The sequence below is a fragment of the Salarias fasciatus genome, chromosome 6 (genome assembly GCF_902148845.1).
Source record: "Salarias fasciatus chromosome 6, fSalaFa1.1, whole genome shotgun sequence".
NCBI classification, from domain to species: Eukaryota; Metazoa; Chordata; class Actinopteri; order Blenniiformes; family Blenniidae; genus Salarias; species Salarias fasciatus.
Genome location: NC_043750.1, coordinates 14,217,153 through 14,242,602, shown reverse-complemented (window position 1 = coordinate 14,242,602; position 25,450 = coordinate 14,217,153). Strand labels below are relative to the sequence as shown.

General features: G+C 43.1%; 1 protein-coding gene across 16 annotated transcripts in view; it reads left to right on the top strand.

Annotated features, from left to right (window-relative positions):
* Window positions 1-25,450, top strand: part of ptprdb (protein tyrosine phosphatase receptor type Db) — a 148,687-nt gene that overhangs the window by 81,053 nt on the left and 42,184 nt on the right. For 11 of the 16 annotated variants that reach the window (XM_030093135.1, XM_030093141.1, XM_030093134.1 and 8 more), the window contains 5 exons: window positions 4,389-4,538; window positions 14,621-14,766; window positions 16,621-16,762; window positions 23,358-23,546; window positions 24,829-24,837. In XM_030093135.1, coding sequence (XP_029948995.1) covers window positions 4,454-4,538; window positions 14,621-14,766; window positions 16,621-16,762; window positions 23,358-23,546; window positions 24,829-24,837 — 571 coding nt within the window. In that variant the 5' untranslated portion in view covers window positions 4,389-4,453. The remainder of the gene's footprint in view (window positions 1-4,388; window positions 4,539-14,620; window positions 14,767-16,620; window positions 16,763-23,357; window positions 23,547-24,828; window positions 24,838-25,450) is intronic. The other 5 variants (XM_030093146.1, XM_030093145.1, XM_030093136.1 and 2 more) reach the window with 1 other exon arrangement.

Genomic DNA, 25,450 nt, shown 5'->3' with positions numbered 1-25,450 from the left:
CAAGCCTTTTCCGGCAATGCTTTCTTTGTTGCACGAAGAGAGAAACAGACTGCTGTACAGTTGGCTGAAGTTTAACAGGTTTTTTGTTTTTTTTTACCCTGCTTTGATGCTGTTGAAATAGGTGCAGCTTGTTTTGTGAATGGAAAGCCAACATCTTCATTTCTGCCTATAAAGCTTTAATTGCATTTTCAGTTTGATCAGAATTAAAAGACACGTAGATTGAAACCATGCTGAGTTGAGAAAAAGGATGGGACCATTCATCTTACTTCTATTCTATAGGCGGGTGGAACCTATCCGAGCTAACGTTGAGCACCGGACAGGCCTCAGAGAAACAGAGTCAGAATGCCTGTCAGCAATTTGGAGAAAAGAACACATCACCTAATCCACACAGACACATGAAGATCATGCAAACACCACAAAAGACGTCCCAGCCAAGCAACCAGATGCAAACCTTGTTCACGTGAGGCAGCAGTGCAAACCATCCATTTCCTTTATCCAACTTGGGTTTGCAGAGGAGTGGAGCAAATCCCAGCTGAATATGGGTGAATGCAGGATTTACTCTCCCAGGTCTCTGGTCCATCACGGGGTCTTCGTCCATTAACCTCAAACACATGTTTCTGGCTGTCGAGGGTCCCCGTAGTACCTGCAAAATCTTGCAAAGGTCTGCAGATAGGCTCCAAGTCCAGACACAAACTTCCGCTCCCTCTTGCTGTTGGATCTTGGAGCCATGTGATTGCGAAATGGTCTGTAGACTAAAGACCTCTACACTTCTGTAAAAGTTCAATTGATGCCTTTCTTGTCAGAGAAAACGAGCTCACCTTCAAGGATGAATACCGGCATGTAAAGGTTATGGCTAAAAGCTCCCAGAGAGATTCCACAAATGCTTTTGACCAGTGTGAATGTCTTCAGAGAAACCTGGCTGGAACTCGCTTCTGTCGTCAGTGCCGGAGGAAGAAGGACACAGACCTTGTTTTTCCCCGCAGAGCTTATCTTGTTTTTCCTGCAGCGCTATGATGAAACAAATAAAAATTGTCTCCCCATTGACATTTCTGTCAGTCTGCCACTGTTTCAACAGGCCAAATAGAATAAGTTAATTAGTATGTCTAATTGCATTTGGTGGCTCAGCTTTTGGAATATCAAATCAAATTAGGATTCTCAGTGTTCTTTTCCGTGGCACACGGTTTGCCGTAAGCAATGCTTTTTAGGATCTGTCTTTTGTCTTTGTCTCTATCTTCCTCAACATCCCTTCCAGCTGTACTACGCCTTTGCTTTGTAGTCTACCCTCCTCTCTCATCATCCACCCACACTTAGTTTTTTTTTCTTTCCATTTTTGGATCAAATTCTCTTTTAAATTTTTCCTTTTTTTCTTTCTTTTCTCTTTTTTTTTACTTTTGCTTCCTCTTCTTTCAACTTTCCATCCCCGTGTCTTAATAAATTGTCTTTTCATTTGCTGCATAAAGCAAAATGTTATACAAGGGTTGCAAAGTAGTCATAGAAATTGGCGAGAGAAGGCTGTTAATCCTCTAAACAGCCTTTAATTCTTACAGTGTGACTTGACTGTTGTCTGCGCCTCATTTTCTGTGCAATTTTACTGAACTCAGGGCATAAATACAAGTTATTATCCGTTTCTGTGTGCCCTTCTGTCTGTCCTCCTAAAAAATACGGCCGGTCTGCGAGTCTTTGAGGTAGTCGTTGTTCTGTCAGAAGCTATTCCACAGATAAGTGTAACAGATAGCTGCAGGCCCGGGCAGACAGACAGTGTATAATTGAGTGATAGGGACTAATGTAAGTGAACGGCTTCGGGTCGACTGTGATCCGCAGCAGCAGAAGCAGAAGCTCCGACGCAGAGGGAGACTTTCAGTCAGGCCCTCGGTGATACCGGCAACAAGAGCCGCCCCTTACGGTCGGGTCACTACCTGGTTCTGTGTGTGTGTGTGTGTGTGTGGCGTCCTCTTTCTTTCCATCCGCTGCCTCCGTTTTTCATCTCGTTTCCCACTTCACTCTTATTTCTCCTCCCTCCGCACCTCGCCTTCTCGTTTCTACTCCCATCTTTTCATCTGTCCTGCATCGCCGCCACCTCCCGAGCCCCCTCCCCGCCCGAGTTATCTTAGCGCTTTAATTAACGTGACACGCTGTGAAGTGAGATACTAAATAATGCAGGCTTTTCCAGTGACACCGAAGCAGCTGGAGTGATTAGTCGACACACACAGATACACACAGGTGCACGTTTAGATGCACACAACAAAACAGATGCCCTTCTGTATCAGTGATCTACCTTCACACAGATTTCATGGCAACGAAAAACAGGCTTGATTTGATAAATGTGCCTGTGAATGCTCTGTCAAGGAGCCAGCATTGTTTTACAAGGAAGAACTATTATAAATTATTTATTTAATCTTTTTTTTTAATTAATGCCATGTTGATCATGTTAAGAGACTATATTTACTTTGCATTAGAAGTGGTTGCACTGCATGAGTTGTTCACTTAGCATCACTTAACAGTTTTTTTCAGTCTGCGGTTCTATCCAAATATCAGTTGAAAGCATCAAATTGCAGTAAAAAACAAAATTACACAAGTGAAGACTTGAAAAATAAACCCATATGTAATCATCAAAAAAATAATCCTTAAATAATTCAGAATGAAGTTCTCTTTTTTTTTTGTGGGTAGATAGATGCACAAATTCCATTTTGTACTATATAACCGAGACTCCATAATCTACTGTAGTAGTGTAAATCAGTGCAGAGGACTTAATTTGTGCAGGGAGAGATCTAGGTTATCCCAAAGCAATTGTTTTGGACCAAACCAAGTGGAAAATCCAGTGTGGGTTTAGTTGTTTGCTGCCTTGGCTGCAGGGATGCGAGGAGCTCTGGGTTCCAGTGTTCTTCCACCCCACCCCCTTGTCTTTTTTTAATCAGATGGCTTGTTCAGGAGTGGAGGGGATTAAGACTGCTGCTGCTGCCACTGCTGATGAATCTGTCCAGTTTTGGAAAGCCCACAAACACATGCACATACCCTCTCTCTTGCGCACGCAACACTGGACCACACAGCCGCCTGCGTGCACGCACACACACTGATGCATATTTGCATGCAGTTTGGTGCAGCTGCATGCTGAAAGCGTTTATATATGCATATAAAGGAATGCACATATTGAAAGTTCATCACATGCAACGAGCTGATATTCACGCACACACGCCCACACATCTGTCTCCTGTTCCTCTGCTAACTTTTCAGGTGCTCTCACTCAGCGCCGTGGGTTTCTGGACGGCAGCAGTGATCTGCCATGTCTCGTCGTGTCATGCGATTTGAGCTGCGAGATTTCTGACACACAGACTGACGCCTGTCTCTTCTAATGCCAAATACTCACACCAGACGCTGCAGATGGCAGAGAGACAGACAGAGGGAGAGGATGCAAAAAAAAAAAAAAAAATTATGGAAGAATGAAATCGCTATGCCCGAGATGTGTATAAATGAAATTATAAAGGGATTAGAGAAAGGATATTTAGGAAATAGGAATGGCAAGAGAAAGTAATAAAGTGAAGGCAGAGGGGAGCCAGACAAATTTAACAGGTCTAAGGAAAGAAGTGAGCCAAGGATGAAGGGATGGGGACGTTGAGCTGTACGTTGATCCAACACTTTGAGCAACATCGCCGGTAGATAACAGCAGTCAGTCTCCGCCCACTTTAAGCTCCCATCATCCATCAATCCCTTCGCTCCACCGTTCAACCTCTCCATCTTAAAGCCTTCCATTCTTTTTCATCAAGCTGAAATTATACCCTTCTGACATACTGTACATTTTGAAGAAATGGCTGGTTGTGTAGATCGCATAATGGGTGAAAACTAAAACAGAAAAATGCAATGCCATTTCTTTTTCTGGAGATTAATGAACTTCAGAAGATCTCAGCGTTTCAGTGCTAAATGTTTGCCATAAGTTGAAATTCATCAGCTACTTTTTGAGCACACGCTCTCTCTTTCTTTCGGTCTCTCTCTCACTCACACACACACACACACACACAAACACTCACACGTACAAAAAAACACACATCAAAACACACCTCCGGCAATGAGTGTATGGTCCTAATGAAGCGAGAAGAAGAGAGGCAGCTGCATAACTGGAGTGTGAGGCCTAGAGGGAACTCACACACTTCAAGTCTGTGTATGTGCGCTTGGGTGTGTGTGTGTGTGTGTGTGTGTGTGTGTGTGTGTGTGTGTGTGTGTGTGTGTGTGTGTGTGTGTGTGTGTGTGTGTGTGTGTGTGTGTGTGTGTGTGTATTTCCATGTGTGTGCGTGCGTGTGTGCCTGCATGAAGGCTATGTAATGTCTGAAACTCTGAAACTAATTTGGATTTTCTCTAATGATTGTGTTTTTTTTCTCTCCTGCCTCTCTCCCCAGGTTGTGAGGGCCTGTTTCTATCGTCCTGTTGTACAGTGAGGCAGTGAGCTCACGGTGGATACAGCATGCATGTGTCGACATATCCCATGATGCACTCTGCCAGTCCCGGCCTGCTCCTCCTCAGCTTCCTGTTCCTTGCTGATGCTGACTGTGAGTCCTTTCAACTTCTGTTCCCACATTTCCTCACAAAATCCCACTTACTCGGCACCACAATATGAACATGAATATTATTTTTATATACCTAATATATAATAATAGCATTCAGTGAAATAAAGTAATATTTTGCAATATAATCTTCAGCTTTACCTTCACTGATTGCCATATTTTCATTTTCTCTCATGAATTACACCAAACTAATGGAAACAGCTTCTCCACTTTGTTCAAATTCCACCATAGTTATATATGTTTTAAAGGATCTACTTAAAATTATATAAAAAATACCTGTTTTATAATGAAGAACCCTTGCATTAGTGCACAGTGAATAATTGTATGTTTTTTTGGTACCTCAAATGTTGCATTAATCTACTGTGTGCAGCATGTGTCCCAAAAGAAATGTCTTGAAAATGCAATATTTTTTTTTCACTTGATTTTTTTGTTTTATGAAACACTCCTCTCAAGATATCACATCCCAACTGTACTTGTGTGCAAATGCGGGAGTGTATTAGTGTGTGTTCAGTAGCAGGTTTGGTATGAGGCCAGCTGTTTTTGTCCATCCCAGTATTACTTGGCATGGACAGACGAGCCACATATGGCAAATCAGATAATTTCTCCACTGCTTGTGTGTGACTGTGTTCAGTGTGTGCGTGTGTGTGTCCCTGCATGATCCCTGTAAGTTGTCGCATTGTCCAATCCTCATTCAACAAATTTCCCTCGTGAGTTCGCTTATGAATAAGTATCCCGATTAGTCATTATTTCCTTGTTATCATTATTGCAGCATCTAATTTCTCTTCAGCAGCGGAATGAGGCCGATTCATTTGTTGATTATTTTATCAATCAATTACTTGGCTTATATTTGTTAATTTTTCCCAACACGCAGCAGAATTGTTGAAAGAATACTTGTGGCCAATCATCATTTAGGCAATACCTACTTTCCCGGTGAATGTTTCAGGTTGGTGATTAGACAGCAAGGACTCCAATCTTCCAATAGTGATGATGAAATTGTCAGATTTGTTGGAAGGATTAAAAGATTAGGACAAAGAAAGTGTGTTGCGACTACTTGAAAGATCGGAAATGCAGAAAGAAAGTTCTGAGTCAAGTTCTACTGAACATTTAAGATTCATTTAATCTCAAACATCAGCAATGATAGCGCCTCACAGAATTCTGTAAAAAGAGTAAAATATGTCAATTATATTTTGAAAAAGGTGCAAACCAGCAGAATCACACCGAGCTTTTTGTAGCATCACCCTGTGAAGTGCACATACACGGTGCATGCACACAATTATGATGGCCGAGGCGGCCGTTTCCACCTTGCAATGTTTTTGAAGTACAGTCACACACAGCCTGGTAAAAGCACACACACAGACACACACATAGATCCACAACCTGCAATTGTTTTCCTTTCAGCACGCTGCCCTCCTGTCCAGTGTGTAAGTTCCAGGGTCAGCCAGTAAAAGCCCAGTCATCTATCAAACCCGTGATGCCCCCAGACTTCCTCTATGAGGGTGAGAGCAGCAGTGCAGACGCGACAGGAGTGGAAAGGATTCATACTTTGTCTTCGCCGTCTGGATTTTTCTTTTTCTCCTGCTCGCACCTCATCCGCCTTGACTTTCTCCGTTGCTCTTTTCTTTTCTCCCGTTTTGCCTCCTCTCAGCACATCTATGTAATCTGGCTGGAAAGGAGGGACAGAAGGCTTGAGGGGGGAAATGGGAGTAAAGGCTGTTCTTTTCTCTTTCTTATCTCATTGCATATGACGTTCAGTGCCTCTTTTAATATCAACAGTAGGGACTCGGAGATTTGAATATGGAGAATTCAAACAAAGAGGCTGCTGGGACTCTGGCATCTTTGGTGTTCGTCACGTGTCGACATGTTTTGAAATGTTAAATGCACTCTCTGAAAAAATTGCTCTCACTTGGTGCTTATCTTCACTCAAACGTAATACAAAATGAATGGAATACATTTAAAGCCTAATAAGAGTTTTGCCAAATAGAGACAGGAGTTTCACTCCTCACTGTCTGCGGCAGAAGTTTTTATTCAACTTTCAAGAACACATATGCTTCACACACAAGCTCCGGTGCGCTCGTATACATCCGAGTATACTGAGGGTATTAGGATGCATTCAGACGGAACAGTATCCCATGTGCATAGAGGGAAACCTTGCATGACTTAACCAGATGTGCGTTCTGCACACAACACCGGTAAAACGGTGCATGCAGAGTGCTGAGCTGTGTGTATGAGCGTGTGCGTGGGTGCGTGCGCGCTTTGAAACTCTCCCCTCTTTTTACTCTCTCGCCACCATTTTTGTTTCTCAGAGTGTTTGTGTGCGCGTGCGTGTGTGTGACATCTATCTGGTGGATTAAGAGTAATGCCCTGATCCTGTGACAAACTAGGCCACTGCTCCGTGTTCGCAGCGAGATGCTCCTGTGCGAAACAGCTGCATCTCTCCGTTCGCCGTTAGGGGCGACGGCGAAGAACGCAACAGCAGGGTTCCTCCTGTCGACCTGTGTTCGCCCCAAAAACTCCCAACAGGCCGTCATCCTTCCCGCCACAGCTTGAATTCAAAAGTAACAATTCCAGCTGAAACACCAGCCCTTGTGTTTGTAACACCGCACAGCGTCTCGTTTTCCGGAGGCTTCGACTCGGAGAAGCGCCGCTGAGTTGCAGTACTGCCCTTTAGCGAGCAGACTGTACATTTTGAAAGCATCCAAGCCTGAGGTGAGGCGGTTTTCTTGAAAGTCTTTACCTTCAGCTTAAAGTCACATCATTTCTGTGAAGATAAAGCTCTGCATTTCCAATGTACCTCTCCCCAGAGAGAGAGAGAGAGAGAGGGGAAAAAAAACAAAAACAAAAATGCACGCGCACAAATCAATAAAAAAAACTCGACAGTTTTTCCAGGTGCCTGCAGTTATTCAATGCATGACCTTTTCATACATGACATGTTGGGCCTGTGTACAACACTGGGAGCACAGAGTTTGCTCAGTGTGTGACTGATGGAGCTGTCAATGTTGGACCGTATTGCCGGCACTCTTGTGGCCTTCAGGCTGCCTGGAGTCTGAAAGGTGGCGGGTTTGGTCCCTCACGTTGTTAACAGAAATGCTTTGGCTTATTTCATAGGTGAAGCAAACATCCTCTCCTCGGACTCGATCCATTTTTTGTTGAGCTGCGATCTTTTCATTCAGCTTTTTTCTTTTTCGAAATGTTGAGGTCAAGTGTCTGACTTTCTGTAATAAGCGAAGTTAGCGAAGCTCCTTCCGACAAACACTTGCATTCACTTTTTTCTCCAGATATAATCATTAAACTGTTGGAAGGTTGCGATGGGCTCCTCTCACTGTACACTCTTAATACACTCCCAGTGCATGAGTGCGTGCGTGCGTCCTTGGTAGCATGTTTGAAGTTGTCTGTTTTGTATGTATTCATCTGTAAGCATGTGTAACGCCAAACCGAGACAAGAGATTAGATCGAGATAAATATCTCGTCCCATGCAATCTTCACGGCTCCTTGCTGCGGATGGATGAGGCCCCATCAGGATTTGCTGGAATGAAATGCAGAGGCTGTGTCACAGAGGTCAAAAGTTCCTGTCGCAGGGATTAGTTAAGAGTGTGAACGATAAGCAGGTTCTTGTCTAAGATGGATGGTGGTGTTTTAGCTGTGATTGATTTATATAGCCAGATTCACTGAGAGCGCAAAGAAAAGGCAAGTTGACATCACTGCCCGTAACCTCAGTGCCAAATGTCATCGTGTCGACATTTGCTCCTGGCACTTCAGGCCACTGAGAGTGCAAGAGGTGACTCTTTTCTCTGTGCCCTTCGTGTTGATGAAATCGACCGTAGTTACATCTTTAGAGACTATAAAAGATTATTTTTTTTCTCATTTTGCATGTCTATTCATCTGTTTGAGGTGCACAAATAAAAACCCTTCAAAATAAAACCATCCAGACAAAATAACAAAAGATACATTCAGGAATGTTTACCTTTTTTTTTTTTTTGGCATGAGCAGCTAAACACCTCATCTCATATGCAAAGTGAATGAAACATGAAACAAGCCTTCAGTTTAGGGTGAATTTTCCATAGGCACATTTCAAAAGTACAAAAAAAAATCATTTTGTTTACTTATCTATTTAGGTATATGTTGCTTATTGTAAAGAGTATGATCTTCATGGAGTCAGACGAGCTTTGCATGTCAAATATAGGATGTAATCTGGAACCATCCTTCAGTCTCAAGGTGCATCTAAATCCAATCGAACCCCCCCTCCCCCCAAAAAAAAAGAAATAATAAAAAATTAAAACAAAATATGGGCATTCCTTTGTCTATATAGTATATCAGTTAAGCTGTTTTTCTACGTTCTTCACTTTGCACTTCCCTGCTTTGCTGCTCCCATGAATCATCGATCATCACTGGTTTTATAAGCAACAAGCCAAAGAGACTTAAAAGCAGTCTTTACACATTGATTGTTTGGGCTGGCTCATCTGATAATTTAAAAAAAAAAAAAAAAACGAGCAGTCGCTTTTACTTCACTTCTGCAAAGGTCAGAGCAGGAAACATCACAAAATTTTCATGATGAAGTAAAATGTCTGCTGTTAAGCTGATAAAAGAGGCATTTGTCTCCCCTTCATGCTTTGGTAAGGTTCACACGGTTAGTGGTTGTTGGAAATAAGTGAGTAAGCAGTGAAGTTGACTAAGTGGCACAAAAAAAATGATCACAATTCATTGTTAATTAACACGCCACATATCAATTTAACTGATTTGAGTCATTATCTAAATAATTCATGGGATGTTTTCGGGGATAATTAATTGTGTTGTATTAAAATTCAACTTCAGAGATGTTGTGTCGGCTCCGGCTCATCTAACATATACCGTCAAACCTTAAAAATAACAAACCGTTTTGAATGATTAATGACCATCTCCCAACAGCTTTTCCCAGAAATGGACCAAATCAAAAACATTTTCCAGAGTCATAATATTAAGGAATTACAATGCCAGTCAAAGTTTTGTTGCGTCTCTCATATTGACATCAGAAGCAAAAACTGAATTCTGCAACGAGGGCACAAAATATATAGGTCAATCCGAGGCCTCGTATTCAGCTTGCAGTGCAGTGACCCTTCGGTCTCCCTCAATACGTTCCTCATTGTTATACATTAGTGTCAAGCCATGAGTGAGACAGATTAAACTGAGACCAATGCAGTCCGTGTCTGCAAGAAGCGAAACGCACCAGTCCTGCTGCCAAAGCCTCTTACTGTGCAGCGCGGCCGGCCCACAGCGCTGAAGCTATTAGCAGCTAACATAGCTGTGCGCCCAACTGAGAGTAACGCAATCTGACTACCTTAGCTTAGCATTAGCTTAGCAGGTGCACTCGTCTGTGAAGAGGTCCGGGTAGCATTTAGCTTAGCTCCTACGCAGCCGGCCATCGGTGTGTGAGTAATGCACTGCGACCAGCGCTGAGAAAACCCTCTGTTCGTCTTTATGGGAGGCCCGCTCTGACCCAGTAAAGTTGTGTACCCACCGGGTCGCCCATGTGTTTCTAATGACCTGTGTATGAAAGAAGATCCTGTTTGATTAATTCCTCCCCTTGTGTTTCTAACAAATTAACCCTGATTAACTCGGCACTAGTCAGACCCCGCAGCAGCCATGGTGGGTAAGTGTCATGCTAATTGGACACGCATTGCTATCAGCAATAAAAGTGCATTCTATCTTTCTCTATTGCGTCAGAGCAAAAGTGATAACTTGATCATAATGGCTGGTGATGTCAGTGGGAGGTTGTCCAGATAACTGCGCACTTGTTTGCCAAAGAGAAGCAATGAACGCAATTCACGACTACGCAGCTTGAGATGAGGACAAAAGTGAATTAAATTCTACTTAGGCTGAGCCACAGGTCAGCGAGACATTTAAAATCTCTGCAACATCATATTTCGATGTAACATTTACATTGCTGCATTTTGTTGTGCATAATTTAAAAGGATAATTTCAGTTATTGCCTACATGTTGTGCAGAAAGGGGGAAAAGTTTTTTTTTTTTTTTTTAATGTGTTTGTTGGTCCCAGAAATGTAATTTCATTAAGCGGACGAAGGCGAGTTGTAATTTGGTCTATGATGTTAATGTGTTTAAAGTTATGGCTGTGGCCAGCTGCCCGTCCACTCTCCAGGCTGACTATCATGGTCCTGGCTCTGTCCCCCGTATTGGCCCCGTTCCTCCACCTGACTGGACTCAGTCATCAGGGTTCTCCACCCACAGCCACATGGTGCACTCACAGCTGCATCGCTCCTCAGCGACGGCTCTAAATCAGTCAATTTACATGCCAGCGTATCAATATTAGCGCTCTCGTACCCTCATGTGAGACTCAGAGTCAGATGTTGTGATCAAAACCAAACACAGAAACAAATACTCGGAAAAAATTGATTCCTACACACACACAGAATAAGAAACAGCCAGGAATGTCTGTGATCATGTCCACTGGGGAGGGATCCAGTATAGGTCTGATCAGAAAGGTCAATAACCATCTATCACCATCCCTCCTCTGAGAAATGATCCACTTTTCAGCCCCTGAGCGGAAATAGTAAAGAAACAAACAAACACAGGACTTTGTCAGCTCCTTTTACCTGAAACCGCTTTTTCCCGCATAAAGAGTCATCTTACTCACCCAGTTTTTTACTTATCTATTTTATTTTGGTAATCCAGGCTGTCTGAGTTTCTCTTATCCAATTTGTTACTTAGATAACGGCAGCGTGGGGCAGAGTGGGCCCATTCCGTGCCGTTCAATCCTTTCCTTTTTGTTGATTTGATTTGTTTGGATCGGCCTGTCTGCTTTATGCTTTTTCGCATCAGATCAGCTAAGTGATTGAGGGCACGCAAGATGAGGCCTGAGGGCACATAATTTACAACATTTTGCAGAAGGGTTTTTCTTTTTTTGTGGAGATCTGTGGAAGTGAAATCAGATTATTTAACATCAAGCTCTTCTAATACTGTCTAGTTTCATTTTAGTTTTTCCACATCTTTTTTTTTTTTTTTTTCCTGACGAATTAAAACTTTTTGCACTGAAATTTTCACACTCTCACGATCTTAATACACTATATATGTAACTCATTCTCCCTCAAGGTTTGTGCTAACATCTGCTCTCACAAACTCGATCTCCCTGGCTGTCTCCCTCTAGGTTAAGACAGCATCTGCCAGCCACTGTACGTCTCTGTAGTCGTCTTGCACGGGGCCATTGGCCTTCTTTAGTCTTGTAATTCGTCTTTTCAGAGTCCTCCTCCAGTGAACTTCCCTCACCCAACTGCAGTTCATCCAAAAAATGTGCTTTATTTGTCGCTGGTTACAAATGAAAACTTTCACACAGCAGTGGATACACACAGGAGAAGCATGTTGAAGCACAGGTTTTACCCTGCCTCAAAGCATGCATGAAGAAATCAAACTTATTGATGTCAACGTTCCTTTTTTTTTTCCCGAGGATTTTTTTCAGCACAACTCAAAATGCTTTCCTTAATTTACTGTATTGATCGTCCACCCCCCCTTCAAGTTTATCGCACATCTTCAGATGTCATTCGAAAGTGCAGCGGACAGGGAGAGATGACTTTGTAATCCCTGCCATCTGTTGTGTAGATCAAATCCCACCATATAGTGACCTTTATGTAGGCTAACACACACAAACACACACACACACACATACACACACCAAGAGAGTAAAGATTGACACTGTCTAATTCCATCTAAATCCCTCCCACTCTGTCACTCCGTTTTCTCCTCACATCCATCTCGGGTCATATTTGGGTGAAGAGGAGGATGCTGTGAAGAACACCTGGCAACACACACTACTTCCTACACTTCCTACTGTATACTCTCCTCCTACCTCAACTTTGTTCTCATCGCCTTTTCTTTATTTGGTCGCTGTAATAGAACAAACTTTGTGAGATCCTGCTCCTCCGCTGAAATATCTCCAAATATTTAAGTGCCCCTTTGAGCTTTAGCCCCTCCTTGGTTGGCCCAAATGTCAGTGGTTAATCCGACCAAGCAGCATGATTAAAAAAAAAAAAAAAAAAAACCTGATGATCATGGCAAAAGACAGAACAGCTTGGACACCCAGAGGGGGAGAGGGGGAAAAGAAGAAAAACAAGGATAGAGGAAAAAGGAGTGCGTAGATGATTTTGGACAAAAGGCAGTGGAGTGAGAGAAGGCAGAAAGCGGGAATCAAAGGAGAGAATCGGGATGATCGCAGATAAAGAGAGGGGAGGAGCGAAATTATGGAGGAGTTGGGAGAAGTGTGAAGCATACAGTTGCACCCCCAGCTCCCCTCATAATGTCAGTCAATGTGACAGGAAGACTTATGTAACACTCCAGAGATGGAGGGAGGAGATGGGGAAAGGGTAGCAAGGAGGAGGATGAAAAGGGTGCGAGGAGAGCAGCTGTGAAGCGCGAGGAAGGAGCGATTCAGTGAATTAGGAGTCGGTTAGAGAGCCGAGGAGGCACAGAGCCTAAGACAATTAACCAGGAAAATTATGAGGAACGACGTGATCGGGGCTACACAGATAAAGATTGGGGGGGAAGGGGGGGGCGCCGATTAAATAAAAGAGGAATTGAAAGATCTTCCATGCCTTTTACTATGGCTCTGCTGGCTTTACACTTTTCATTTGTTTTGTGAGGGAGAGATTAGCAAGAGGATTAAGAGAGAGATTCTCCCGCTCCTCATTCTTCCTGCCTCTCACACTCGCGCGCTCACTCGTGAATCACGCACATGCATACATTATAATGACACTCATGTAGTATGTGGTGATACGCCGCGCATATTACAGCCGCACGCTCACAATTACTCTTGCTCTCTATTAATCTGTACAGTCTCTCTATAGAATCGATTAATCACTTGGACACAACTGCAAATTCATCAGCGCAGTTTATCAGAGTCTATTAGAATTTGGGCAGGAAATAAATTTGCGGTACAGTTATCGTCCTGACACAGGTGCACGTCTGTGTTTGTAAAGTGTGGGGACGTAGAGGTGGGCCGATCCTCACACGCTCGCCCGGACTGCTTCATTCAGCCGCCGAGGCAGGCTTGGCTGTGAGCCAGCGAGGTGTAGAGGTGATTGGGCAGCTTGGGGCTCTCTGGCTGTGTTTGCCAGTACATCTGGCTCGTTCACTCTCCATCTCACCCTGAGCGCGTCTCCCTCTTTCTCTCGCTCTCGCATATCCACCTCCTGCTCGTCTTCTCTCTCCCTCCACTGCTCTCCATCTGTCTCTCTCACTCGTTCCTTTTATCTCACACGCTCCTCTGTTCATTTCTCCCCACTCTTTCAGCGCACGCACAATCTCTCTATTCCCCCCCCCCTTCACTGAAAAGCTTAGCTTTTCTCCCTTTCTCCCTCCCTCTTTTTAAACAGCAAAAAGCAATTTCTCTCCCTTTGTCAGAGCGGTTGGCGGTAAGCCCTTAAGTAGGGATTTTCTGGTTTGGCTGGAATGCCATTAGGCGAGCTGGTGGTGACGTGCCGTGACTGACGTGCCGAATCTTTTTGATGTCGTGATGTCACAATCCAGCGGAGGCTGTGGTTATGATATTGTTGGCGTCCCCGGAACGAGGGGCTTTAGTGGTCATGTCAGGAGTAAGTCTTCATAAATCCTTTATGGCACCGAAATATTAAGCTTCTTTGGTGGTACAGAGGGGGGGGGGGGGGGGGACAGAAGGGAAAAACATGGCCGAACGTGCACACATGTGTACACGACTCAAAGCCACCCACACGCACAGCTCGACCAAAAGATGCGCCGTAGGTGGACTCGTACTACTAAAAGTGGTTCACAGTGTAACACAAATACACAAAAAAACAATTGGAGTGTTGAAACCATTTTACAGACTGGGTCATTGTACTTTTCATTTTCGGTGCACAGCAAGGACGCCGCTACACCCCCATTTCACACTCTCTAAGTATCACACAGACACATCTGTAACTGTTACAGATGTGTGAGCGTGAGATTATCGTGCTATATATCTGTATCTCTGTGCTTAAGTGCTTCTTTAAAACACTATGTGATTGTTATCATATGGTCGCTGTAGGACGCATTTGCAGAGTTGTAACTTTGGAATGTGTCTTTCCGTCCAGCACCCCCCAGATTCACACGAACCCCAGAAGACCAAACAGGCGTCCAGGGGGGAGTGGCTTCCTTTGTGTGCCAAGCCAGTGGAGATCCACAGCCCAAGATCGTCTGGAACAAGAAAGGCAAGAAAGTCAGCAACCAGAGGTTTGAGGTACGACCCGGAGGCGATAATGAATCTGTGACTGTGATAATCCCGCTGACTTCTTCTCCCGGTGAAGTGCTTGTAAGCCGAAACGTAAGTGGGTTACGGTCCCAGAGCAGAGCCGCAGCAGACGGTGTGGAAACAGTCGTGTTTGGAAAAAGTGGTCACACGCTGCACTGAAGCAGGACCGCTGCTGCTGCTACTGTTGTCAGCTCGAATTAGGGTGTTCCTGTCCTTATTTCCTCACGGTGCACAAAACCACCATCAGATGTTTCTCATCGGCTGTTTAATTAATGTGCTAAAAGCAAAAGAAAAGTGAGCGATCTGAATTGCGATAAACGGAGACAAAGATCACTTCTACACTTTGGTTATTGTACTGAATTAATGAAAGTAGACAGAAGATATTGATTAGTTATCTTCAGTGGTAGACATATCTGTCATCCTTTGTCCAAGTCAGCCTGGCTGTTTATGCTCTGTTTGGTTAGATGAAAAGCCTCCTGAATCCACACTACTTCGTGTTTTGATTCAATAAATAAAGGTAGAATCTCTACCCAGGACTGCTTTACTTTTTAATAAAACAGTCAAGTGTGAAATTCCAGATCTTTTGGTGTGATTTGGTCACAAACTGCATTTTTTTTATTACACATTGAACACAATCGGTTATGAATTTGCACATATATGCATGATCAAATTTTAATGTTTTTAGAAATAATTGCATCATGAAATAATGTTATGAGTTGCATCCAGTTTGATTCTTAATGTCTTATTAGAGCCACTGGGGGAAAAGGTTGATTGTTAGCATGATTTTTATTTCAGTGGAGGTTGACATTTATCAAAAATAATGTTACATTGCACCTCTTTTTAGTCTTACACATACGTACAGACACACAACCACCTTACTTCTGAGTCAAAAAAATTCCCTTGAAGATGTAATTAGTTTATCTTTTCTTCATTTGTACTCCAAAGGTTATCCAGGTGTGTGAGACGATATCTGCCGCAACTCTTTCATATGTCAGATGATGCCTGGGGCTACAGTATATGAGATCCTTATATGATCAGCCTTATTAGTTTCCCGAAGGCTCTAACCTTTGATTTATTTCCCCACCTCACAAGTCAACTCTGAGATGGAGATGTTGAATGAGCCCGGCTCCTGCTCACGCTGTGGCACCCGAGCTCAGGGTGCTTTTCCACTTTAATAAGACGACTTTTCCTCCCAGGTTTAAGTTCATCATTGCGTCTCTCTGTTTGTGATCAAATCACTCGGGGAGATATTTTATTTTTAATCCACACTCTATAAGGCTGCACTGCCCACTTTATATTTCTTTTTTTTTTTGCTGTTTTGTTGGTCGGGGCTTGTTGTGGGATTTATTTTTATTGGATTTTAGTCGGTAAAAACCCTTCCCAGAACTCAGAATCCAAGCTCTATTACATGCTTGTATTAAACTTACGCAAGAGCAGCTACAATGTATAACAAGGCAGTTCTGTGAAAAAAGAAAAATATCACTGAGCCTTAAAAGGCATGACTAACATTCAGGGGCACTAATTTCCACGACATTATTTCGTACATTTGAAAGCTGCTAAAGTCAATATATTTATTTTAAAGTCCAAAGTGACTGATGTTTTGCCTGAGGTTCAGATTTGATGAGTGAAGAATGGCCCAGACGACTTGTTGTGTTTGTGAAAATTGTTGTTTGTCACTGAATGGTAAACTGTCTTTAAGCAAAATTAAAACTAAGAAGCAAAACCGGAGATCCTGTCATTAGACCTCAGAGATAATCATGAGACTTGAAACTATGCATGATGGCATTCAGCTGTGATATAAATATTGACGTTTGCTGTCTTAACGTTCCCTCTCACTAACAGGTAATAGAGTTTGATGACGGATCTGGCTCGGTCCTGAGGATCCAGCCTCTGAGGACCCCCAGAGACGAGGCCATTTATGAATGTCAGGCGTCCAACTCAGTGGGAGAGATTACTGCCTCCACCAGACTCAGTGTTTTACGAGGTCAGTGCCAACACACACACACACACACACTGTTAGTGTTGCCATCAAACTGTCACTCACCTAATGAAGCATTTATAATCTGCATATAGACAGTTAATATACTGTTTATGATGTGTTATAGTACAGAATATTGTATTTCTAAGTGGACATAAAGATGATCTTATGTGTTCGATCAGTGCATTTTTTTGGATAATTTCACCCACACCGAGTGGGAAATGAGCAAACATTGTTTAAGAAAACTAAAGAACATGTTTGAAATATGTACGTAATTTTAAACGGTAACTGCTTGGTTTGATTAGTTGTACAGTGTTTCATATTTAGTGGCACTGTTTGAAAGAGGAGGGAACGCATTTATAAGCTTTGAAAAAGTGTTATTGCAGATAATCACACGTCATTAAATATGATTCTGGCTCCGTTATCAAAGCATTATTAATCATTCAGTAACTGTAAGCTGTAGTTTGCGTCTAGCAGGGATTCCAGATAAATGGAGCAGTGTGTGTCTCACTGCTACAATGATTATAGTCCCACACCCCAACCACACCCCGACCACACCTGGTACAATTACATTTGCAGCTTTGTAATTTATAGGACAAACAGTTCATCAGTCTAAATAGGGTTGTTGTTTTTTTGTTTTTTTTTTCCTAGAATTAGATCTGAAAAAGTGTGGCGTTCTGTTATTCAGCTCCCAGAAACAAGAGGAACATATTTCAATAAAATAAATACCTCAGTAGAGCAACAACAACTCAGTGTCACTGAGAAGTAAACGTTGGGTTGTAGCGAGAGGCTGCGGTGGTGAAAGCCAGCTGCTGTTTTGTTCGCTGGAATTACTTCATGGAAACATGAACACTGGAAACTGGATGTCTCTTCAACTACCGTCTGAAGACAAACACTGTTTGTTTTCTCTGTTTAATTTATTTTTTTTAAGTCTCAGGGTGCCATATGTTTAGGATAATGTGCATTTTCTGAGTGTACCTTTAATTCTTTGGGCTTAGAGTAAGCCAGGATTTTTGACTTTTAGTTTTTATGCGCCTATTTTATTAAAGTGTTTGTGATGAAGGAGCGTATGATGAGTCTGGCAAAGTTACAGTGTTAAGCGTGGATGTGCATGGACGTATGTCTGTGTTCCGATGTTAACAACAGCTGTTCAATTTAATGCTATTGTATTATCTATCTAAAGATTTTTCTAAAATCAATTTGGGATGCTGCACCTTTTTCTAAATCTTAGCCTCATGAAAGGTTGAGTTTTTTACATTTGGACCAGTTCAGCTCTTTTTTTTGAATCCGTACACAGTAATAACATACTGCAAGCAGACATTTCCTCTTCTGTCCATTTGAAGATTTCCTGTATTTCTCCTTCGCTCTTAAAAGCTGTAATCCAGTAAAACACATCAAATGTAATATTTTTCCACCACTTTCCTTGGGCATTACAAAAACTACTTCATGCAAAAGGAAATTAACGGCTCCAAGAATGTTTCTTGAAATATGGATATCTATGCAAGCGTAAGCCTGGCTCCACTGCGGTAGACGGTTTAGTGTTAGCAAGAGTCCATTAATGCAGATAGTGATGTTAGTGTTAGTGGAGTCCATTAGGAGAACATTATGTACCGGTAGTTTGAAGCTCAAGAGTGTCTTAGTGAGTGAAGTTGCTCAAGTGTGGATAATCACATCGCCAGCCTTTACAGTACATGCTCGTGGGGAAAGGACGTGCAGCCTATTGTTCCACCGTCTCATCTCCTCCTCTCTTTTCCCCCTCTTGTCTCTCTGAGGGGTAATAACACAGTTTTCAGTTCTTCCTTCAGTCTCTTGTCTTTCTGTCTGGTCTGTCTTTTTTTTTTTTTATATATTCCTTCATGGGAGGGTGGTAGAGTTCTCCAAGTAAAATCTGTCTTATTCGGTATTTTTCTCCTTTCCCAATTCTCTCTCTCTTTTTTTTTTATACATATTCATTCTTTTTTCACTCTCTCTGTCTCTCCACATGCTCTTAGGTCTTCGACACAGCAACTTCTAAATTATTCACACCAGACCACTCTTTGCATCTTCTGTGCTGTTCCGCTCCATCCATCCAGAATTTTTCCTGTCTCACATGGTTGTCTTTGTACGCTGGTGTGTGTGTGTGTGTGTGTGTGTGTGTGCGCACGCGCACGTGTCTGCCTTTATGTGCGCATGCAGGAGCGCTCACTTGTGTGTCAGCATCTGCATCCGCATGTGCTCTTGCTTATGTTTCTTTTGCATCTATTTTTGATTTCCCTGCCTCTCCTGATGGAAACTCCATTCCGCTCGGCTTCACTCTTTCTCTTTGTCGAGAGCATAAAAAGTCGAGCGCAGACACGCAGGCAGCACACACACACACACACACACACACACACACACACACGAGTGCATCTTGAATCTAAGACAGTCGGTCTTTATGTAGTGATTAGCCTCTTTCTGTTCCTCTGAGGAGTCGTCGTGTTGTGGATGGATAACAGGCCACCTGGGAGCCGCTAATAGTCCCTGATAGACTGTCAGTCCGAATGTCAGATAGAAAGAACACACACCCAACCAAAAACCACACACACACACACACACACACACACACACACACACACACACACACACACACACACACACACACACACACACACACACACACAGAGGCTTGTCAGTCATGCCTGCTTGTCTCCTCCTGGCCCTCTGAAGACACACAGCTCCAGTGACTGACTGACTGACTGACTGTCTGTCTGACAGGAGGGATCCGGTGTTAAGGTCAGTCGGCTTAATTACTGCGGATTAGAACCAGGCTAATTGAAATCTTGCCTTCCAGTAAATGGCCGTGATTGGCAGTGGCTGAAATAATAATGAAGCCGAGAGCAATTGAGAGCAATCATATCCTGTATTGTCCATTGTACAGTCACATACTGTATAATTCATGCTTCAGGAAAGAAGTATGTGCGTGTGTGAAAAGATGTCGTGTCAGAAATAACAGATTGTGAATTTGTTCATTTGTTCAGTCATTCTAAAAGATGTTCTACAAACGTTGCTTCTCCATGTGAACCAATAAAATATTGTGCACTGTGCCTCCTAACCACACCCACACAGTGGACTACAGGTGGACAGGTTAGCTGCCTGGCCTGATAAGTTATAATAAGTTTGTTTAAAGTGTCCATTTGAAGGTTAAACTGATCTCTGAGTTGTGAGTTGATGACAAATTAGAGTAATAAGAGCACCAGAAATTTGTCGTCTGAGATGAATGCTTTTACTTATCAGCTTTGTTTCCTCTTTATAATAAATAACAAATGCATGCTAATAAATTGAGTTTAAAAGAGTCCTAAGTCCATTAAGCTGCACATGCTTGATCCAGAGTTAAAAAAAAGACTTTCAAAAACAATTCAGACCGCACAACTAACATGTAAACTCCACACGGCAATGTCTTTTGCGATGGGGTTCAAACCAGGGAACATCTGGACATGAGGGAACCGTGCTTCTCACTACGCTTCTTGAGAAGGCAGAATTTGGTGAAACGGATGTGATGCAGTGGGTTCAATACAACACATTTAAGGTTTGAACCATTTATGTGAGAGAAGAAAAGTTATCCTGGCTTGAACTGTGTTCTAACCTTTGCCAGTAGTTGATGCCACGAGTGAGTCATGGAGGAAACCAGAGCTTTGTGTGCAGGTGCACGTCTTCCACTTGGAGTTTTGATAACAGAAGCCAACTCCGTCTTCAGTTCCCATGCTGCTGAGAACAGACTCGACTTGGAATCCTCCGCGTTTGCAGATGACAGAATCGGCTCGCAATGTGTTTGGATTTCATTTTAGGTCTCATAAAAAGAGGACATTGTTCAGCAGCGGTTCCCATGATTGTGGGACCGGGTTTTTCTTTGAGCTGTGAAATTATCTGGATCCCGCGCAGTGGAAATAGTGAAGTGGGAGTACATCCAAATGAAACAGTGCAATGTGTGAAAGGCTCCATCAACAAGGGAGTGTGCGGTTACTCATCTGCCCTGACCTCTGGGGCCTCTCAGCTGTTACTGTTCAGCAGCACAGTCTCTCTCTCACACACACACACATACACACACACTCGTGATGGAGCAGCTTTGTCGCACATGCACTTTGGTTTTGCTTACGCCTGTCTCCATGATGAATGTTGGGAGGCTGGTCTGTTGCGTCTGCGCCCTCAGACACTCTCTCTCATGTCGCCTCGTCAAGCCGGTGTGCTGCGTGTGTGTCTGATTTGTGCATTTCTCTCTGCCTACCTGTGCGTGTGTCTGCGCTGGAGAGATCTAGTTCACTTCCACCGGCAAATCCATATCTGCAGCCTTTTGTATGCGTTTGTGAGTGGTTGTTGAAGAGGGGCAAAGAGGCGTGCGCGATCCCAAGGAGGGATCGCTCTGACTGAGAATTCTCAGTGTTCAGTGCGGTGTCCCACCCCAGGTAGATGAAATAGAATGCATTATTCCTGCCTACGAAGGGCTGGCTTTGAAGTAAGCGTTTGCATAATGAAAGCGGAGAGAATCATGATTGTTATGCTGTATCGCTCCCTCATGCTCTCTCTCTCTCTCTCTCTCACCCCCTCGCTCTCTCTCTTTTCTTTCTGTCACTCTTTCCTCTGTCCCAGTCTGTCCTAATCTATTCACTTTAACTCCTCTTTTACTGTCTTTGTTTTTGCACTTTTGCCCTCTTTCAACACACACACACGCACACACACACTTCTTTTCATACACACAAACACCTTCTCATCTTGTTCTCCTGGTTTATTATGTCCATGTTTCCATTTGTCGAGCGTTGTGATTGATTGAAACCAGAGCTGTTAAAAGGCCACACACGCATCCGTGAAGCCAGCGTCTCACGACCTATCGGCTCTGGTTCGATGGGCTCGCACCAGAATTAGCATCTCCTCGGCGAGGTTTAGCGCTAGGATTTCCCGTTAATGAGGCTGTGTGTGGTGGAGAGGGATAAAGTCACAAGGGATTCTGGGTAAAGAAAGAGAGAAAGTGTATGTGGTGTATGTGAGTGTGTGTGTGTGTGTGTGTGTGTGTGTGTGTGTGTGTGTGTGTGTGTGTGTGTGTGTGTGTGTGTGTGTGTGGGGTGGGGGGTTAAAAAAATCGCCCTCCTTTTAGGTCACATACAGTGCGAACACACGCTGGAACTCTTGCGCTGCGTCTGTCTTTATCCACTTTATTATGGATGACTCATGGATCTGACATTTTGTACCTCGCTGCTTCACAGCGCAGCCTTGAACCAAGTGGAGAATTTGTTTCTATAAAACCGATTTGCCCTGCGCGTATTTGATTCCAGGGGCAGATTCGAGTTGGAGTTCAGTCGTCTTTGATCCCCTGCTTCCTCGAAGCATTGTTCCCTCCTTTTCCTTCAAGTCTCACTCGTTCGTTGAGTGAAGTTGGCCTTTGATTTCTGCTATCGCAGTGAATCTCTCTCCGTCTTTCGTTTAATTGCCCCTCCACGTCTGTGAATTCGCATTTGATTTGAATCCCAAAAGGGTCCAAGTCCCAGTGGAGGCTGCCTCTACAGGACTCACCTATATGTGATGATATGCATGGGGCTGAACTGAGCGGTGTGCAGCAGACAAAGCTACTAAAACTAAAGTATATCTCCTCTGTTGGTGACTCCCAGCAGAATAGACTATTTGATTTTCAGGTGATTCTCATTCGAAAGGCAGTCGGCGAAAGCTTTAGTGAGTTTGTCAAGTGGAATAAAATGTTTCTTTTTTTTTCTCTTTGACCTCACTATTGGAAAAGTTTGCCTCGGGTCTCAAAGCTGTGATGTGAGACGTATTTTGACTTAAATTGAATCCAAATTTGACTTTTGCCAGCCAGTTCCCACTAACCCTGTTAGACTGTTGGAGCAGAAATTGCACTTGTTGGTGTCAGACGTGGACTTGAAGCTCTGTCTCTTAAGGTTTTAAGTGTCATGTTATGTCTTACACTGGAAGTAGACTCTGTATTCTGTGAGATGATTTTCACAGAAAACCGTATCCTTACTCATCAGATAGGATATTTTAAGCTGACTGATTGATCTCTGAAGAAATTACATGAAAGAAAATTAACAAAAGTAATGTGGATTTAGCAGTGACAACACCTAAAAATTCATCAGTCATTTGGATAAATTCCACCAAAGAATTCAAACCATTTAAGTTTATTTCACGTAGGAAGGATTTTGTACTTATCATAAAATATGTTGACATTCCGTTGATTCATCCATAGAGAGATACGCAGGGTGCCACGTATACACTTAATGTTTTTGTTTTTAAAAGAAACACATCACACTGATTGATTACTGACTTTATTCATTACTAGAAATTAACTTTGATATATTGCCTGCATGCATTCCGCTGGACTGAGACAGTTCTGGACTACATGCCTTGATTTCAAGCTGAGTAAAAAAAGACATTTAGAAAAGTACTGAAAAGTCCAATTTGAAATGAAAACGTTGCGGTGATGTGATGAAAATGAGTTTTTCTGCTATAAGTAGGTGTGATAATGCACAGCAATTTTTATTTTTGTAAGTAAAATCAACTAAATGCAGTAATAATAATAAATGCGTGTTGCATGGCAGGTGGTGCATGTGGTAACGGTGACTTGTGTCTCTAATCTTTGCAGAGGATCAGCTGCCGCCGGGGTTTCCCACCATCGACATGGGTCCCCAGCTGAAGGTGGTGGAGCGTTCCCGGACTGCCACCATGCTCTGTGCCGCGAGCGGCAACCCTGACCCAGAAATTACCTGGTTCAAGGATTTTCTGCCGGTCAACACATCCAATAACAACGGACGAATCAAGCAGCTCCGCTCAGGTAGCCGTCCTTTTTTATCCCTCTACTTTTATTTCCTCCCTTCCAACCCCTGCTTTTATTACCTCCTTCAGGTTTCCCCTCCTATTTTGCTTTTATCCTCTTCTCAATATCGCTGTTATTGTCCCTGTCTTCTCCCTCCAACCCAATTTTTTGTCATTCAGTCCCTTCAGAGGTTCTGTTATTCTTGCCCTCATTCACCCCGTTCCTTATTGCCCCCCCCCCCCCCCCCCCCTCCCCCCTCCCTCCGCGCCACACTTCTTCTGCCGTGGTTACTGGCCGTGTTTTTCAGCTGCCTCTCTCCGCTGCTCCTGTGGTCTGTTGAGTTGACTGTGCTTGGTTGCCAACCCTTTAAAGCTCTTCAAGGCCTTCTAAAGTGAACTCCCAACTTTTTCTCCAAACTCTCTGAGGACTTCCTGTGCAAATCACCATCACAACAAGTTTGAGTTCCTCTTGATAAAAACAAAGAAAAAAGAAAAAGAAAATCTCCAAACATTTACCTTTGCGCTACAATCCAACTCAGAGCAAATTCTTCTCCCTCCAAAGTCTGAGGTGAAAGCAGGTGATGGTGGCGTGTGAAGAAGGAATTGCCTCCCTATTGTAGCTCACTGCTGTGACTAAACAATCAAATAACCTCTTGTTGTTCTCTAAATTCTCGGAAAAATGCTTTTTTGCATCCTGTTTTGAGAAATGCATAATCTGTTTTTTAACAGAGAAAAGACACTCTTGCAAAAACACAGGAGACAATATGATCTATTTCAGTCGTCCAGTGTGTAAAACAACCGGTTGCTATTGATAGCCACAGTAGTGTGTAAAACCTCAACATTTCCAAACAAAGTCCCTTTCTTCCTCAGCCCTCCTTCTGCTTCTAAGGACCGACTCTGGACCCAAAACCCCTTTTCTTGTGATTGGACACCCAACTCTCTGGCTTCTTTTTGAGCAACCTCATTGTTTCTGCCCCTGTTTCTTTACTATTATTATCTGGCTCCTCCCTCAGTGCCCTCCTCAGGCCCTGTGTGGCCTTTATTTTGACAAATACTGTAAAATATTCCATTTGAAATATAAGATTTTAAATATTTGACATGTTAATTTAGTGTTCTTTGTGTGTTTATGACTAAATGATTTGATTAGAGGAAAAGAAATCTGCTATTTATGACTTTGTTAGAGGGAAGTTCCACTACTTTTTCCGAGGTGTTTCTACTAAGTCAACTCTGTGTAACCAATGGTCCGATTGTAATGCCATCTCTATGCTGTTTCTTTTCTCTTTGTATCTTTTTAACCACAGAGTCCTTTGGTAAGTGCTTCTGTCCCAAGGCCCACACCCTCACTGTCCACTTTCCTATATACTGCTCACTAATGTCGCTACTCTTGCTGCTACTGCTCACCTTTACAAATATTGCGGCGTTATTAAAATGCATGGCATGCATTTTACTAACCGTCACACACGACTTGAAGCAAAAATGTAAACAATTTTACAGAAATACAGATGTGTATATATATATGTATATCTGCAAATGCACACACACGCACGCACTTCTCTGTCGCTGTAGTGTTTAGCTGGACTCACCCTCACCTGTGCACCTGCAGCCCTCCCACACCCAACGCAACAATAACTTTCTCCTCACACTCACCTATTTGCTTTTCCACTTCTTCACTTATTCAATTATTCTTTCCCTCACTCACTCACTCACTCACTCACTTACTCTGTCATCCACTCACCCACTTACTCTCTCCGCTCCGCTGTATACAGTTACCAGTCAATAAACCGTCAGCCGTCAGCTCCAGATAGTTGTTGTGGGTTCGCCACTGGCGGAGCCTTCGTGGCGACTAGATTTCTGGACATAGATACAGTGAAGGATGTTTCAAAATGCTAAACCGTGTTCCTATAGCAAGCGTTTTAAGAAGTT